Raw genomic sequence first — 14,096 nt, 5'->3', positions numbered from 1 at the left:
AAGAGAAGTAAGAGTCTATGAAGACGTAACAGAGTAATACTGACATATGAAGTACTGTTACCATAGAATCTTCACTGTATAGGAACTTGACATTGTATCCTATGTTCTCAATATACTGGCAGCTCATTCTAATCTTGATTTCTGCACTGACTCCTTCCTCTGAGCAGCTCAGACCCAGCGACAAACCGTTCACAGACTGAAAGAGCCTCAGTCAGCTGTCTCCCCTCTGTGTATAAATAACACTGAGACTCAGAGGGAGGCAGATCAGTTGCCTGGATCAGCTCCCTCCCGGTCACAGTGAAGCGATATTGGTTCCCCTCGTGCACCTCTGTCTGTAGGGGTGGACACTGTGTGTCTGTACAGCCTCCAGCTCATTGCTCGCACTGTGCTCTCAGCTGTGCAGCTAACGCTAATGGGGCCGGATGTGGTAACTCATGGTGGCCACCACTTCGAGCAGTCTCGCTTGACCTCACCCCATACAGACAAGAAATAAACTAACGCTCACATTACAAGTGTGGATCAATGCTGAGAGCAAAGTTTGCTTGGATACCCCTCCAGTGTTAGTGGTTTAATAAGTAAACTCTGGTATTGAATTTTATATTTAAACTACTTGACCTGAGTGCTTCATTGAGATAGAAGGACTCCTACAGTGGACACCTGTATAACAGAAAATCAAAGGACTTTTGCACAATTAATAAATCTTATGTAGTTGATGCATAACATCCAATTATAATGACCGAGGAGCAAAATACAATAAACACTGGACTTATAAATTGAGAATACATAAACCGCATAGAGTACAGAAGAGTACGGTACTTTGGTCCGTTGTTCTTCCACTGTGGTCCTTGTTCTTAGCTTCAGCACAGTCACTCAGTTTAGAGTTGATGCCCTTAAACTGATAATGACAGCAGTATGTCAGAGCGGAGTCAGAGCTGCGGGGGAGAGTGAAACTGACAGCTCGCTCTTCTGTTCCAGCCTGGGTGCTGTTCGTATCTGTGTTACTTCTTTTGTAGTACAGGAAGAAAATAGCTCCAGTGATGTCAGGAGGGGCTTCACAGCGAATGCGTGTCTCAGTGTGTTCTGTGGAGACTGAGATTTTGGGCTTCCTCAGATCTGGAACACACAAATTATACAAGATACAGAGAAATACATTTGCAGGGTCACAGTACTGATTTTGTTCCCTGTGGCTAAATGTGCATGAGCATCCTGATGGTTTTACTTGTAGGGATCTGGCAGGAGGAGCTGGAGTGACTGAGCTGCATCCCTTAATCCATGTGCACGTTGCTTGGGTTAGTTTTATATAAGTGAAACATTAGGTCTATGGGAAGCCAGAAACAGGCTTTTAGTATGACAGAAATTAAAACTGACAGTCTGCGCTTTAACCTTCATCTTCATTGTTTCATTTCAAATCCAATGTTCTGGAGTATAGAGTCAAAAAGACAAAAATTATGTTACTGTCCAACTACTTCCAGACTGAAATGTACACAGATGCATGCACGCACACACATAATCATACAGTGCCCAATGATTTATTTATAATTTTTCTGTCTTGCATTTCTTTACAGAAACATTCATTTATAAATTACTATTTATTATATATTAACTGATCTTAGCATCTGCTGTCCTATTTCAGGCTCCATATTTCAGAATTATGAATTCTTACCCATCACAGTTACTTTAGAAGGGTCACTATGAAGACCTGGTCCTCCCTCTGGACTGTAAAAACATCTCATGGTGATCTCATTGTGTGCGCTGGTACTCCCACTGAGCAGCTCAGCTCCAGTGACTGAGCGCTCACAGTCTGAGCCACTGATCGGTCCTCTCTGTTTAATGATGAAAGTGCAGTGGGATGCAGGGGCAGAGTCAGGTCTGCTGCACTGCAGATTCACTGATTCCTCTATGCGAATTACTGCAGGACTCAAATGTAACTCTGGCTTTGGCAGTGTACCTGCAAAAGTTCAGTGATCCATTTAGTTTCAATCATCATTTATGCTTGATTTTCCACTCAAACAGCTATATTGTAGGTACTTTCATACAGCATCTGACCACAAACTTCCACTTCCGTTTTGTTTCTTTGCTGTAAGTAAGATTTTCCTTGGGGCACATTCACAATCAAATTTATAATGAATTTGTAGGAACTACAAAAGATATAGCAAGGTTAATAAAAACAAGCTGACGTTACGGCCAAAGCACTGTAGGAGCATGTGAGAATTACAGCAATATTGGGTACATCATTAAACATGAGTGCTGAATGTATGTGCTCATCCAGTATGTTTTCAGCTGATCAAAGCAACGTAATTATATTTTGGCAAATTATGTACAGTAAAACATGATATAAAGAGAGAATATATGAAAGATTACATAACTTAAATTGATATTAGTCAAAAAATGAACTGTATAATGAACTATATGTGCTTGTTAGGTTAAATATACTTGTCTTGCATATTCGCTGCTACGACAATTGCTTCACCAAATGGATCTGCCTACAGATGGCGCTGTAGCAGTCTATCTTTGGCTGGGTGTGAAGCACAGGGAATTGACACATTGCAGTGCTTTTCACAGGTACACCTACTTGAAGATCAAGTTAATGTGAGTGTGAGGGGCAATTGTTAGTTTGGTCTGGAAACATGATACTTTGCAAGATCATGATATCTTACACAACAATTGCTGTACAGGGTGCAATGCTGTGGCTAAACAAACAAATAAACAAAATAAAAAAATAAATAAATAAATTGAACAGTGCAAGGGCAGACTGGCAACCCTCAGCTTTATTTAGTGCCTGTAATGTTTGAGATTTAATGGGTGACTTACCCACTATGTTTGCTTTCTTACTGCGTGAAGAAAGAGAATGAGGGTCTATATTCACACTGTAATCACAGCTCACTTCTCTGCTCTTCTGCAGGTCGTTGACATTCACAGCAAAGGTGCAGACTTCATTTGTGGTCCATGTTCTTCTGAATGGCTCCGATGAGGCTCCAATGTACAGGTTACAACTGATATTAGTGACAAATGTGGGGTTTCTCAGCTTTGTCTGACAGCTTATGTCAACCACCCCAGTGTTCTACACAGCATCCACAGAAATGTCTGGTTCCTGTAGCTTTCCTGTTAAGAAAGAACATGCATGATGCTCACCCTAAACAACGGGCCTGAAAGGTGAATCTTTTTAATGACCAAGGCAGGAGAGGCTGAAAGTGATTCCAGTTCTTAATTAATTGCCATCAACACAATGAATGTGTTTATTATCTGACAAATGGGAGATTTGTGCACATTCTGGTGATGCCAATCTTTTTCAAATAATCATTTATGAAACTTTTCAAATCATGAACTGCCACTCTCTCTGTCATTCATGTCATTCATAAATCTAAAGGAGCTTTAATGACCAAGAACACACACGCAAAAAAAAAAAATCTTCAAGAGATTTTTGTATTGCAATAGTAAATAAGATTTGCTGTTTGGGGAAGTTCTCAGGGCCACTGACATCCTCACTGTGAGAACTCACCATCACACCAAGTCATTGTGGATGTGGTGGGTTTATTTTTGTCACAGACCAGGGTACATATTAACTGCACTTCACCAACCTTTTATTTTATGTGCAGATTTAAAATCATGTACAACCTTCAATACATGCCTTTCTACATATTGTTTCTAGCCACACCACTATGAAGTTGTACCCCAAAGAGGGTTTCACATTTCAAGCTGATAAAAAATGTAGATTTATAATATACATAGTTAATAGTTCTGTTCTTCAAGCAAGCTTTCTCTATTTGCAATAATTGCAGTATTACTAACCTTGAGCTTCAGCATGTCCACAACGACCTGTAGTGAGCCCACCAGAAGAGGGTGATGTTAGTACAAATTTATCAGGAAATGCAGGTTTCGCAGTTTAAGATTTCTGTAATTATTTTGTCACGTCAGAAAACATGTATTTTTTTCAAAATGTAATGGAGTTGTAATTGGAGTTCGTGGTCAGTTGAATTAGGACCCAAGAAGACAAAAAATAAGAGAGCACTCACTTTCCAGCAGAATGACAAGCAGGAGAAGAAAGGGGAGACGTGATGGCATGTTTGAGGACTGAAGTCAGAATAACACGAGGATGTGGTGTTTTAGACTCTTTTAAATGTGATGTGAATGAGGAAGTTGGCAGTATTTTTATACAACAGAAAAACCATGCAGCACTTCAAGTAAAACTTACACTGTACAATTTCGATGCAAGAAAAGTCACGGAACTTGAAAATGCCAATAACCATTATTAAGGTTCACGTTGGCTTTCATGAAATTGTAGCGCGGAAGTTCATTTGTCGCGATTTCCAGCCAGATTCATCGCCAGTGAGCTCATAAATGTCCCTGTTCTGTACCATGGTCAGCACAGTCTCACACTTAAATGACATTGATTTCTTATTAGGCTACTTGCTATAAGCAGTTCCCCACCAGTGGATGAATCATGGGTACAAGAGAAGTGAACAGCTTACACTGTAATTGTAGGTTGGTGAGTCTGGAAAAGTCATGTCTTTTTGGATTTTAGCACCTGGGTCCACAATAATACACGACGTATAAATGAATTTACAGATTGTGGAAGGTATCTGTCCAGTGAATGGAGCTTTGCACAGTAATATGGGGGTGGATCCACATGCGGGTGTTCATTTTCGGTTTCAGACTAACCATAGCCTACTCTCTGACCATGACACTGTCGCTTCGCACGGAGAGGTGGGTCGCGTCCCAATCTGTGTACTCGCATATCAGTGGTACGTCTACGTCCGTGCGCAGCTCCACTGGCGGTTCTCCCGCGACCAGCTCCCTCCTGGTCACAGTGAAGCGATATCGGTTCCCCTCGTGCACCTCTGTCCTGAGGGTTGTGTCCTGTGCTGTGCGTCTCTGTACAGCCTCCAGCCCGTTGACGTCACTGTGCAGCTAACGCTAATGGAGCCGGATGCGGTAACTCCGCTTGCGCTCACACTGACCACCGCTTCAGCGGTTTTGCTGGAACGGACAACACTAACACAGTAAATAAACTAACACTCACATTACTGTTGTCAGTCAATGATGAGGGTGAATGCTGCACGACCCACTCTCCCTGTCAGTGTGCACACATCGATTCCCTTAGGTTGCTTCTGCCCTAAAAAGGGCATGCTCTGCATCTCTGAGCAGAAGGAAACTGAATTCTCTCAGGGACAGTGAGAGTTCAGAAGCACCAGTGGCTGGTATCATTGAAGAATAAAAAATAAAATGCATTCAGAAATTGAGAAGATTCAAAATATGTTTTAATTCAGGCATTTTGCATTGATGCCATACACCCTACTTGTTGAGCAGAATTCTAAATAGAATTATTTAAATTTAGACCATTACACAATTCTTGTCACTCAGAGGCATACATTTATCACCAGGCTCAGGGAGGATATCCAACTGCAGAGAAAGACTCAGGAAACAGAGGTAAGTGCCAATAAAAAGGCTATTACTTGGAACATGGAACACAAAACAAACAAAACAAAAGAACCAGGAGAACGCAAGGCAGTCAAACTAGATAAAAAACTAGACATGGAATAGCTAGCGGCTAGCAACCATACAACTACCAAACGACTACAAGGAGGGAACAAGGAGCTTAAATACACAGGGGAACAGTGTCATGGTTCTGTGTTTTTCCTGTCTGTGTTTCCCTTGTTGGGCCGCCAGATGGCGGCACTTCTGTTTTGTGTCCTGCTCCCCCCTGTTAATTGTATTATTGTTGTCTCGTTATTCTATCATTGTTCCCACCTGTGTCTTGTTATCCCCTCCTTTTCTGGGTTGATTGTTTTTTGAGTTCACCTGTGTCTTGTTACCCCCTGTCTATTTAAGTTCTTTGTTCCCTTGACTCAGGTGCTGGTTCCTTGTGTTTGTTCCTACGTATGTTTGCTCAGACCATGTGTACCTGCCTTGTGCTCTGCCCTGCCCGTGTTTGTGAGTTTCTCTTGTTTTCTGTTTTATTTAGATATTTTTTGAGTTTGTGTTTTTGCCCATCGTGGCCTTTTCTGTTCCCTGTTTGTTTGCCTTTTTTGTCAGTAAAGTCTTTCGTTCCCCTCCCATTTTGCATTTGTGAGTTTTGTCCCTCCACTTTTGGGTCCGTACCCCCCACGAGTCCTGACAAACAGGTGAAACTAATACAGCAACAATCAGGCACGACCAGACAGAGAAATGAGAAGCACTAGGGCTGGAGAACAGGCCAAAAATTGATTTTCACATTTTTGTATATTTAATATTTTAATAACAAGTTAAATAATACATTTTACTGTGATTCATTATCATGGAGTGCCAGAACAAGCAAATTGAATCATGCCATGCCTCTCTGAAAAACTGCCGACTACAACTAATTGCTTTGGAGCACAGCACGTGTCCGGGAAAGTCCAATAAACCAGCTCAATTTTCACCCAGAATGTTTTCACAAGTATCCTGTTGGAAAAAATCATATAGAAATTTCATCATAATGCCCATTTTTGGCACAATAAGGCACTCTTAACTCTACGTCCTGCATAATTTATTGTCTGTGAATACTTACAACATGAACAGCTATTTTAGGAAGACATCTCTGTGTGGTTTAATCATTTTACTTCTGTAAACTGGACACTTTCACCTGTGATTGGCTTTTTTCCACATGTGAAGAGAACATAGGTCACATCGAGTCATTTGCATCTTCACATTTTAACATCCCTGACTTGAAAATGTGAACTACAATTCGCACATGTGAAAACACAACGTGACTTGAAATAGGATAGGTTTTTTTCCTGCTCTCATCATTGAAGTGGGATTATTTTTATAGCTGAAATGTGGGGTATTCATATGTGGTTTTGGAATGCATGGTTTTTCTGTAAGGGTTTTAATGGTCACCATTCATTTAAAGGGCATTTCACAAAAGTCTCAACACACTATACATTTAAAACAAAATGAAAGGATAAAAAAACACATTTGGGGGGTCCTACTATGATTTTGAAAGTGGCTGATGAATGGTACTTGAGGCACAGGGGGCGCCACCAGGGATTTTGCACACCAAGCATTGGTTCTCAGTACAGGGATGGGCCCCAGTTAGCAGTCAGCAGTTATTTTGGGTTTGCCAGGTACTTTTGTGCAATATCAGTCTATAACATTGTAAACACATTTCTGTATTGTGCATAATACAGAATATATTCTTTACAAGTGCAGCAGTTATGCCCCCTAAATAACTGTGAAAAGTTCTTCTCTATGTTATTCTCATATGTGAGTTTGAACTCTGCTTTGGGGGTACAATCCCAAAACAACATCACAAGAAAGAAAGATATTACTAACAAAACAGATTAACAATCCAAATGACATTCAAAAGGTATTGTCAAAGAATGTTAAAAGAAATATTTCTATTACAATTGTGCACACCCATATGAACATATTGATACTCTTTTGATCAGAGTACATCATAAAGATTAAAAGGACTCCTGTGTTTTGTGTATGAATTCCTCAGTCCATCTTCAGACTGCTGTACACCACGTTGTCCTGTTGGGCCTGAAAGGCCGTCGTTTGAGGGGCAAGGTGGGTGACAGTGCTGTAAGTCACGTCAGAAGGAGACTAGGTAGAGAGAGGCACACAGTCACTAGCCCAGTCACATAACACACAGCATAGGACACGTATTTATAAAGATGGATGACGCAGCTCCATCAACAGACACACAGCTGAGTTACAGTTTGCAGATGTAATGCAGAGTGCAGTGACTCAGACTTACATGTCAATGGTACAGTAGATAAATATATTAATAAAGTCCAGCTTTACAATGAAGTCCTCATACAGTGGATTTAACAATCCCAGAAATCGCCAGTGGCGTTCTGAATGATTATTTAATATTCCATTTTGGGCCTTAATTTCAGTACCACATCTATCCTGCTGTAGTTTTGTACTCACTGTGGGATCACTGGTTTCTGCTCCCTTTGACACGTCGACAGTGGTGTCTACAGAACAAATGCAAAAGAGTGTACATCACATGTTGTTTATAACAGCAACAACAGCATTGAAGGTTGTGCTGAAACTAGAGCTAAAAATAGGTAACATGGTATGACTATGTAATCTTAGGGTTGTAGCTAGGTAAGCTGTTTATCTTAATTGACTTAGTTGAGTAGGCACTAGTGCAATAACTATTTTTTTTTTTTCCGCATAGACTGCTTTGTTGCTGTTTTTTGTTGTGTTAATCAGATTAACCCACAGGGTCCAAGTTAAACTACATGCTTGTTCCCTGCACTTGGAACTATACTTCCCTCTAGGGTTTTCAACATGCTTGTTCCTGGTTTTGGTTATACACTTTGTTGTACGTTGCTCTGGATAAGAGTGTCTGCCAAATGCCTGTAATGTAATGTAATGTAATGTAATGGTAGCAGGTAGCATGTCTACATGCAGAACAGCTGAAATAAGGGCTAAAGAAATTACTGGAATGTTACAGGTACTTACACACAGCGTCATTGTTAGGAGTTGTGGGCAGCCTGAACAAAACAGACAATTGTTTCATTAGAGATATACTTTTTAGGACCTACAGTCATGGTCATGGACAACTATGAGAGTATCAGACTGAGCAAATAAAATTTCTTAATTTCAGTTTGATTGCGCAGACACCATGTAACAGTTGGATTGAGAGGATGGTAGCATGTTTTTTATTTCTATAAATTCATCTCATGAGAAACAAAAATACTGAAATATCTCACCCACTAGATTTCCTTTTTCCTGAAAAGGAAGAAACAGAGATTTTTTACATTTCTGACACCGCACATGTAAGGAAATCAACATTATTTATAAATAATTCAACAGTATATAACTAATTTTTGACAAAAATGTCATTGTAGAACTCTGTAATTCTCATGTCACAATATGACTAGACTAGCATAGGAATTTGCAGGTTGGGGCCCACAGCCAAAATAAAAAATAAAATATATATTCTTTATATTTCCAAATTTCATAGTGGCATATTTTAGAATTTCAGATTAAACATGCCTTGTTTGGTAAACAGATTCATGATGTTAATGTAATCCTTACGATGATATATACTACTTAACAGCTGCATCCACAATATGACAACATCAATCATGATAACAAAATGATGTATGTGCTAGTCTATTAAACAGTCACTGTGTTGCAGCCTGTAGTATGGGTTTGATAAAGGAATCAAATGCTAACCATTTAATTTACTTATGGCCTCTTGCTGTAGAGTGGTCACAAACACTTGAGAAACGCAGGACTAGTGCACACTACAGAGCAGCCATCAGAAAGACTCACTGTGTATCCAGTACAGACCGGCTCCTGTCATTCCCAGGAGGATCACAATCACAGTGAGAATTATTCCAATCTTCAGCCAGGCTAAAATTTGTAAAGGGGATTTGATGAGCGTGAGACACTGTGTGAAAAGAGCACCAGCTTTCACATTTTGAGGGAGTTATTCTAGATCTCCACATATTCTAGTACATACTGTGGTCTTTTATTTTGTTTTTAAGAAATTAACCACAGTGCTTCATTGAGACAAAAGAACCCCTCACAGCCAAATACCTGGTTTAACACAGTTCATCAAGTAAATCATATAAATAAATTATTGACAGAATACAAACTGGAAAAACTACAAGACAGTTAATGCTGTGAATCCACAGAAAATCTTGAGATATCAGCTTTGTTTCAGATGCATGGAACATATCATGCAACTCTGCTGTGAAATTATCTTTGCCAGTTTTTCAAAATGGAACCTCATTGTTATACATGGGCTCCAGCTCCTAGTCCATTGCAAGCCAATGACAATGTCAGTAGTCTGTGAGCCAGGAACCGTGCTGCAAGGTTGATTAGGTGGAAGGAGTTGGTTAATGAGGGAATGGGGTGCACCTGAATGTGGATAAAAGTGGGGGGAAGAGCACAGTCAAGGGCGAGATTGTAGGGGAGGAAAACGCTCCAGTGGCATGGCATGGTGTGGCCTGTCGACCACTCAGAGTTGTTTCTTTTCTATTTCATTTCACGTTGTCTCTGTGTGGTGTGAGTGAGAGTGTTCTTTTTCGTGGCAGTAGGAAAAGGTTACCCGATGGTGAATCAGTGACAGCTGGGACGGTGAGACCGGGCGAGAAGGGGGAGAAAAAGAGTGAGTTAGCAAACCGAAGCTCAGGCAAAACAGGCAAGTCCTGGAGTGGCCAACAATGGCAGTGTGGAAACTCATTCCCTGTACAGTACGGAGCAGGAGCGATTCTGTGCTGTGTCACAGGGTGCGTGTGTCTGCTGTCACGGAGGGAGGACCACCGGCTGATGCAGGCTGCTCTAACTCCCCCAGGAAGGTGAGGGGCTTGAGACGTGGTGGATGGAAGACCCAGGCAGTGCAAGTGCGAGCGGGGCGCCAGACTGGAGATTTTTGTTCATTTTTTTTAATTTGGGGTGTAGCTTGGCTGGACAGTGTGGCGTCAGCCAATGCTACATCGCCCGTTATCTTTCAGTTTTATTTAAGTTTTGTTGTCCTTTCTGTTGTTTGTGTGCAAGCGTGGGTTTGTTTCCCCCCCTCTTTTTAAGGCAAAATAGGGGTTCTACAGCACGGGCCTGAGGGGTAGGGGAGCTCACTGTGCAAGTAGTGTATTGGGAGTGCAGTACTGAGTCACCCTCTTATGCAGAGCAGTGTGTTCGTTGCTGTGCTACTGGTGTATGTGCAGTGTGCTTACCTGTGTGTCCTGTGCTGTGGGAAAGAAGGGGGGTGGGGCATCTTGGAGGTAATAGCAGACGTAGGGGTGAAGGGCATGGTGTCATGTGTAACAGCGTGTTTTCCTGAACTGTTTAAAATAACGATTGGCAACTACTTTTATTTACCTGTCTGTGGGTTGTCTGTGGTGGTGGATGCTGGAAACAGGGAAAAAAAGAATTTCAGGTGAGCAATCTCACTCTTGTCTTTGAGTTCAGAATTAACTGTGCATGTGTGCTTTATAAACTGCAGAGAGAAAATAAGAGTACGGTACTTTGGTCCTTTGTTCTTCCACTCTGGTCCTTGTTCTTAGCTTCAACACAGTCACTTAGTCTAGAGTTGATGGTCTCAAGCTGATAACGGCAGCAGTATGTCAAAGTGGAGTCAGAGCTGCGGGGGAGAGTGAAACTGACAGCTCGCTCCTCTGTTACAGCCCGGGTTTCCTTAGTAGGTGTTCTACTCCTGTTGTAGTACAGGAAGAAAATAGCTCCAGTGATGTCAGGTGGGGCTGCACAGCGAATGTGTGTCTCAGTGTGTTCTGTGGAGACTGAGATATTGGGCTTCCTCAGATCTGGAACACACAAATAATACAACATACAGAGAAATGCATTTGCAGGGTTACAGTACTGATTGTGTTCCCTGTGGCTAAATGTGCATGAGAATCCTGATGGTTTTACTTGTAGGGATCTGGCAGGAGGAGCTGGAGTGACTGAGCTGCATCCCTTACCCCATGTGCACATTACTTGGGTTAGTTTCATATAAGTGAAACATTAGGTCTATGGGACGCCAGAAACAGGCTTTTGGTATGACAAACATTAAAACTGACAGTCTGCGCTTTAACCTTTATCTTCATTGTTTCATTTCAAATCCAATGTTCTGGAGTATAGAGTCAAAAAGACAAAAATTGTGTCACTGTCCAACTGCTTCCAGACTGAAATGTACACAAATGCATAGACACACGCACACACACCAGCGCACACACAACCATGCAGTGCCCTCAGAAAGGCTTTGGCCCCTCAATGGTTTATTTATTATTTTTTCTGCATTTCTTTACAGAAACATTAATTTAGAAATGACTATTTAATATATATTTACTGAACTTAGCATCTGCTGTCCTATTTCAGGCTCCATATTTCAGAATTATGAATTCTTACCCAGCACAGTTACTTTAGAAGGGTCACTCTGAAGAGCTGGTCCTCCCTTCAGTCTGTAGACACATCTCATGGTGATCTCATTCCTTGCGCTGTGACTCCCACTGAGCAGCTCAGCTCCAGTGACTGAGCGCTCACAGTCTGAGCCACTGATCGGTCCTCTCTGATTAGTCGTGAAAGTGCAGTGGGACGCAGGGGCAGAGTCAGGTCTCCTGCACCTCAGTATCACTGATTCCTCTATGGACATTACTGCAGCACTCAATTCTAACTCAGCCTTTGGCAGTTTACCTGCAAAAGTTCAGTGATCCATTTAGTTTCAATCATCAGTTATGCTTCATTTTCCACTCAAACAGCTGTATTGTAGGCACTTTCATACAGCATCTGACCACAAACATCCACTTCAGTTTTGTTTCTTTGCTGTAAGTAAGATTTTCCTTGGGGCCCATTCACAATCATATTTATAATGAATTTGTAGGAACTACAAAAGATATAGTAAGGATAATAAAAACAAGCTGAAGTTACGGCCAAGGCACTGTAAGAGCATGTGAGAATTACAGCAATATTGGGTACATCATTTAACATGAGTGCTGAATGTATGCGCTCATCCAGTATGTTTTCAGCTGATCAAAACAACGTAATTATATTTTGGCAAATTATGTACAGTAAAACTTGATATAAAGAGAGAATATATGAAAGATTGCCTAACTTAAATTGATATTAGTCAAAATATGAACTGTATAATGAACTATATGTGCTTGTTAGGTTAAATATACTTGTCTTGTATACACAACCATAAACAAAACAAATAAATCAATAAATAAATTGAACAGTGCAAGGGCAACCCGGCAGCTTTATTTAGTACCAGTATGCTTGAGATTTATAGAGTGACTTACCTACTACAAAGGTTCTGTCACTGCGTGGTGAAGGAGAACGAGGGTCTGTATTCACACTGCAATCACAGCTCACCTCCCTGCTCTTCTGCAGGTCACTCATATTCACTTTAAAGTTACAAACAGTTTTACTTGTGGTCCATGTGCTTCTGAATGGCTCAGATGAGTCTCCAATGTACAGGTTACAGCTGATATTAGTGCTAGTTATGGGGTTTTCCAGCTTTGTGTCACAGGCAATGTTAATCACCCTACTGTTCTGCACAGATCTATCCACAGAAATGTCTGGTTTCTGCAGCTTTCCTGTCGTGAAGAGACATGCATGATGCTCACCTTATACAATACAAATCATTCAAAGAAGGATATTGCAGAGGTGGCATACATTGTTTGGGACCAGCATCACACAGTTGTGACAATTTATTCAGTGTCACACACATATCTGGCAGGTAATTAAGCTCTGCACATGTGTAATGACTTGCTCTAAGTGAAAACAGGCAGCAGTGTGATATAATGTTGATGGTGAATCACTCTTTTTTTCTTTGATACGCTTGATCAAGATCAAAATGGTCAATATCTAGATATGTAGACTGTGCTTTATGCTTTAGTGAACCTTTAGTGAACCTGACCAAGTAAAATATGAGAAATAGAACTCCCCTGGGAATGTCGACAGACTGAGAAAACATTTTAAGACGTTAAAAGACAACAGTTATGGTAATTTAATAACAGAAACAGAATGTGCTGAATTATGTTTTTATATAAAAGTTGTCTGACAGGTTTATTACTGAAGTCACACTGGCTCTTACAGTGCTGTACTATACATTTACAATGCTCTCACAGCTTGCTTTGTCAGTATTAAGTCAGTATTATACTGAAAAAATATATTCAAGCTGAAACACTGTCCTGCAGCCCTTGATATTTTCTGATTAATGAAGCTTTCCATGCTATACATTATAATGCCTACTAATTATGTGAGACTTCAGTGTAGTTTGAAATGCATATGCAATCCATGTTGGATTGGCGTCGGCGATGACTATCCAGTATTGGCCAAAATGTTGTCATGTCCTTTAACATGCTCTGGGTACATATGAGTATGACGTTAGCGTGTTGCTCTTATGTGCACATGCTCTTATTAGAATTATATTATAATAAGAGCATGTGCACATAAGAGCAACATACAGTTATGTACTAAAATTTTAGCATCATTATAATTTTTCCAGATTGACGCTTAATCCCTGTGTAACTTGTGAGTTAATATTGATGTTTTGTATTTTATTGTTCCTCTCCTCTCATCTACACTGACAGTATCTTATCCTTATGATCTTGTAAATCACTTGGGATGACCAAAGCAGTGTCCTTCCTTTACAGATATCATGTTGTGAGATG

The 14,096-nt window shown here is 40.7% G+C and overlaps 2 protein-coding genes and 1 long non-coding RNA gene across 3 annotated transcripts in view; 1 reads left to right on the top strand and 2 right to left on the bottom strand.

Moving 5' to 3' along the window:
* Positions 1–14,096, bottom strand: part of LOC118230221 — a 249,467-nt gene that overhangs the window by 93,548 nt on the left and 141,823 nt on the right. The gene's annotated exons all lie outside the window — the stretch shown is intronic.
* LOC118222935 overlaps positions 1–14,096 on the bottom strand; it is a 38,366-nt gene that overhangs the window by 23,063 nt on the left and 1,207 nt on the right. Inside the window, exons 3-4 of the mRNA XM_035408919.1 lie at positions 11,830–12,114; positions 845–1,113 (exon numbers count right to left, since the gene is read on the bottom strand). Coding sequence (XP_035264810.1) covers positions 845–1,113; positions 11,830–12,114 — 554 coding nt within the window. The remainder of the gene's footprint in view (positions 1–844; positions 1,114–11,829; positions 12,115–14,096) is intronic.
* On the top strand, positions 803–10,397 carry LOC118223677. Its single transcript, XR_004764483.1, has 3 exons — positions 803–880; positions 9,406–9,408; positions 10,239–10,397. It is a non-coding gene; the product is annotated as an uncharacterized LOC118223677 (long non-coding RNA).

The sequence above is a fragment of the Anguilla anguilla genome, chromosome 1 (assembly GCF_013347855.1).
Source record: "Anguilla anguilla isolate fAngAng1 chromosome 1, fAngAng1.pri, whole genome shotgun sequence".
Taxonomy (NCBI): domain Eukaryota; kingdom Metazoa; phylum Chordata; class Actinopteri; order Anguilliformes; family Anguillidae; genus Anguilla; species Anguilla anguilla.
This window is presented reverse-complemented; position numbering and strand designations above follow the sequence as displayed.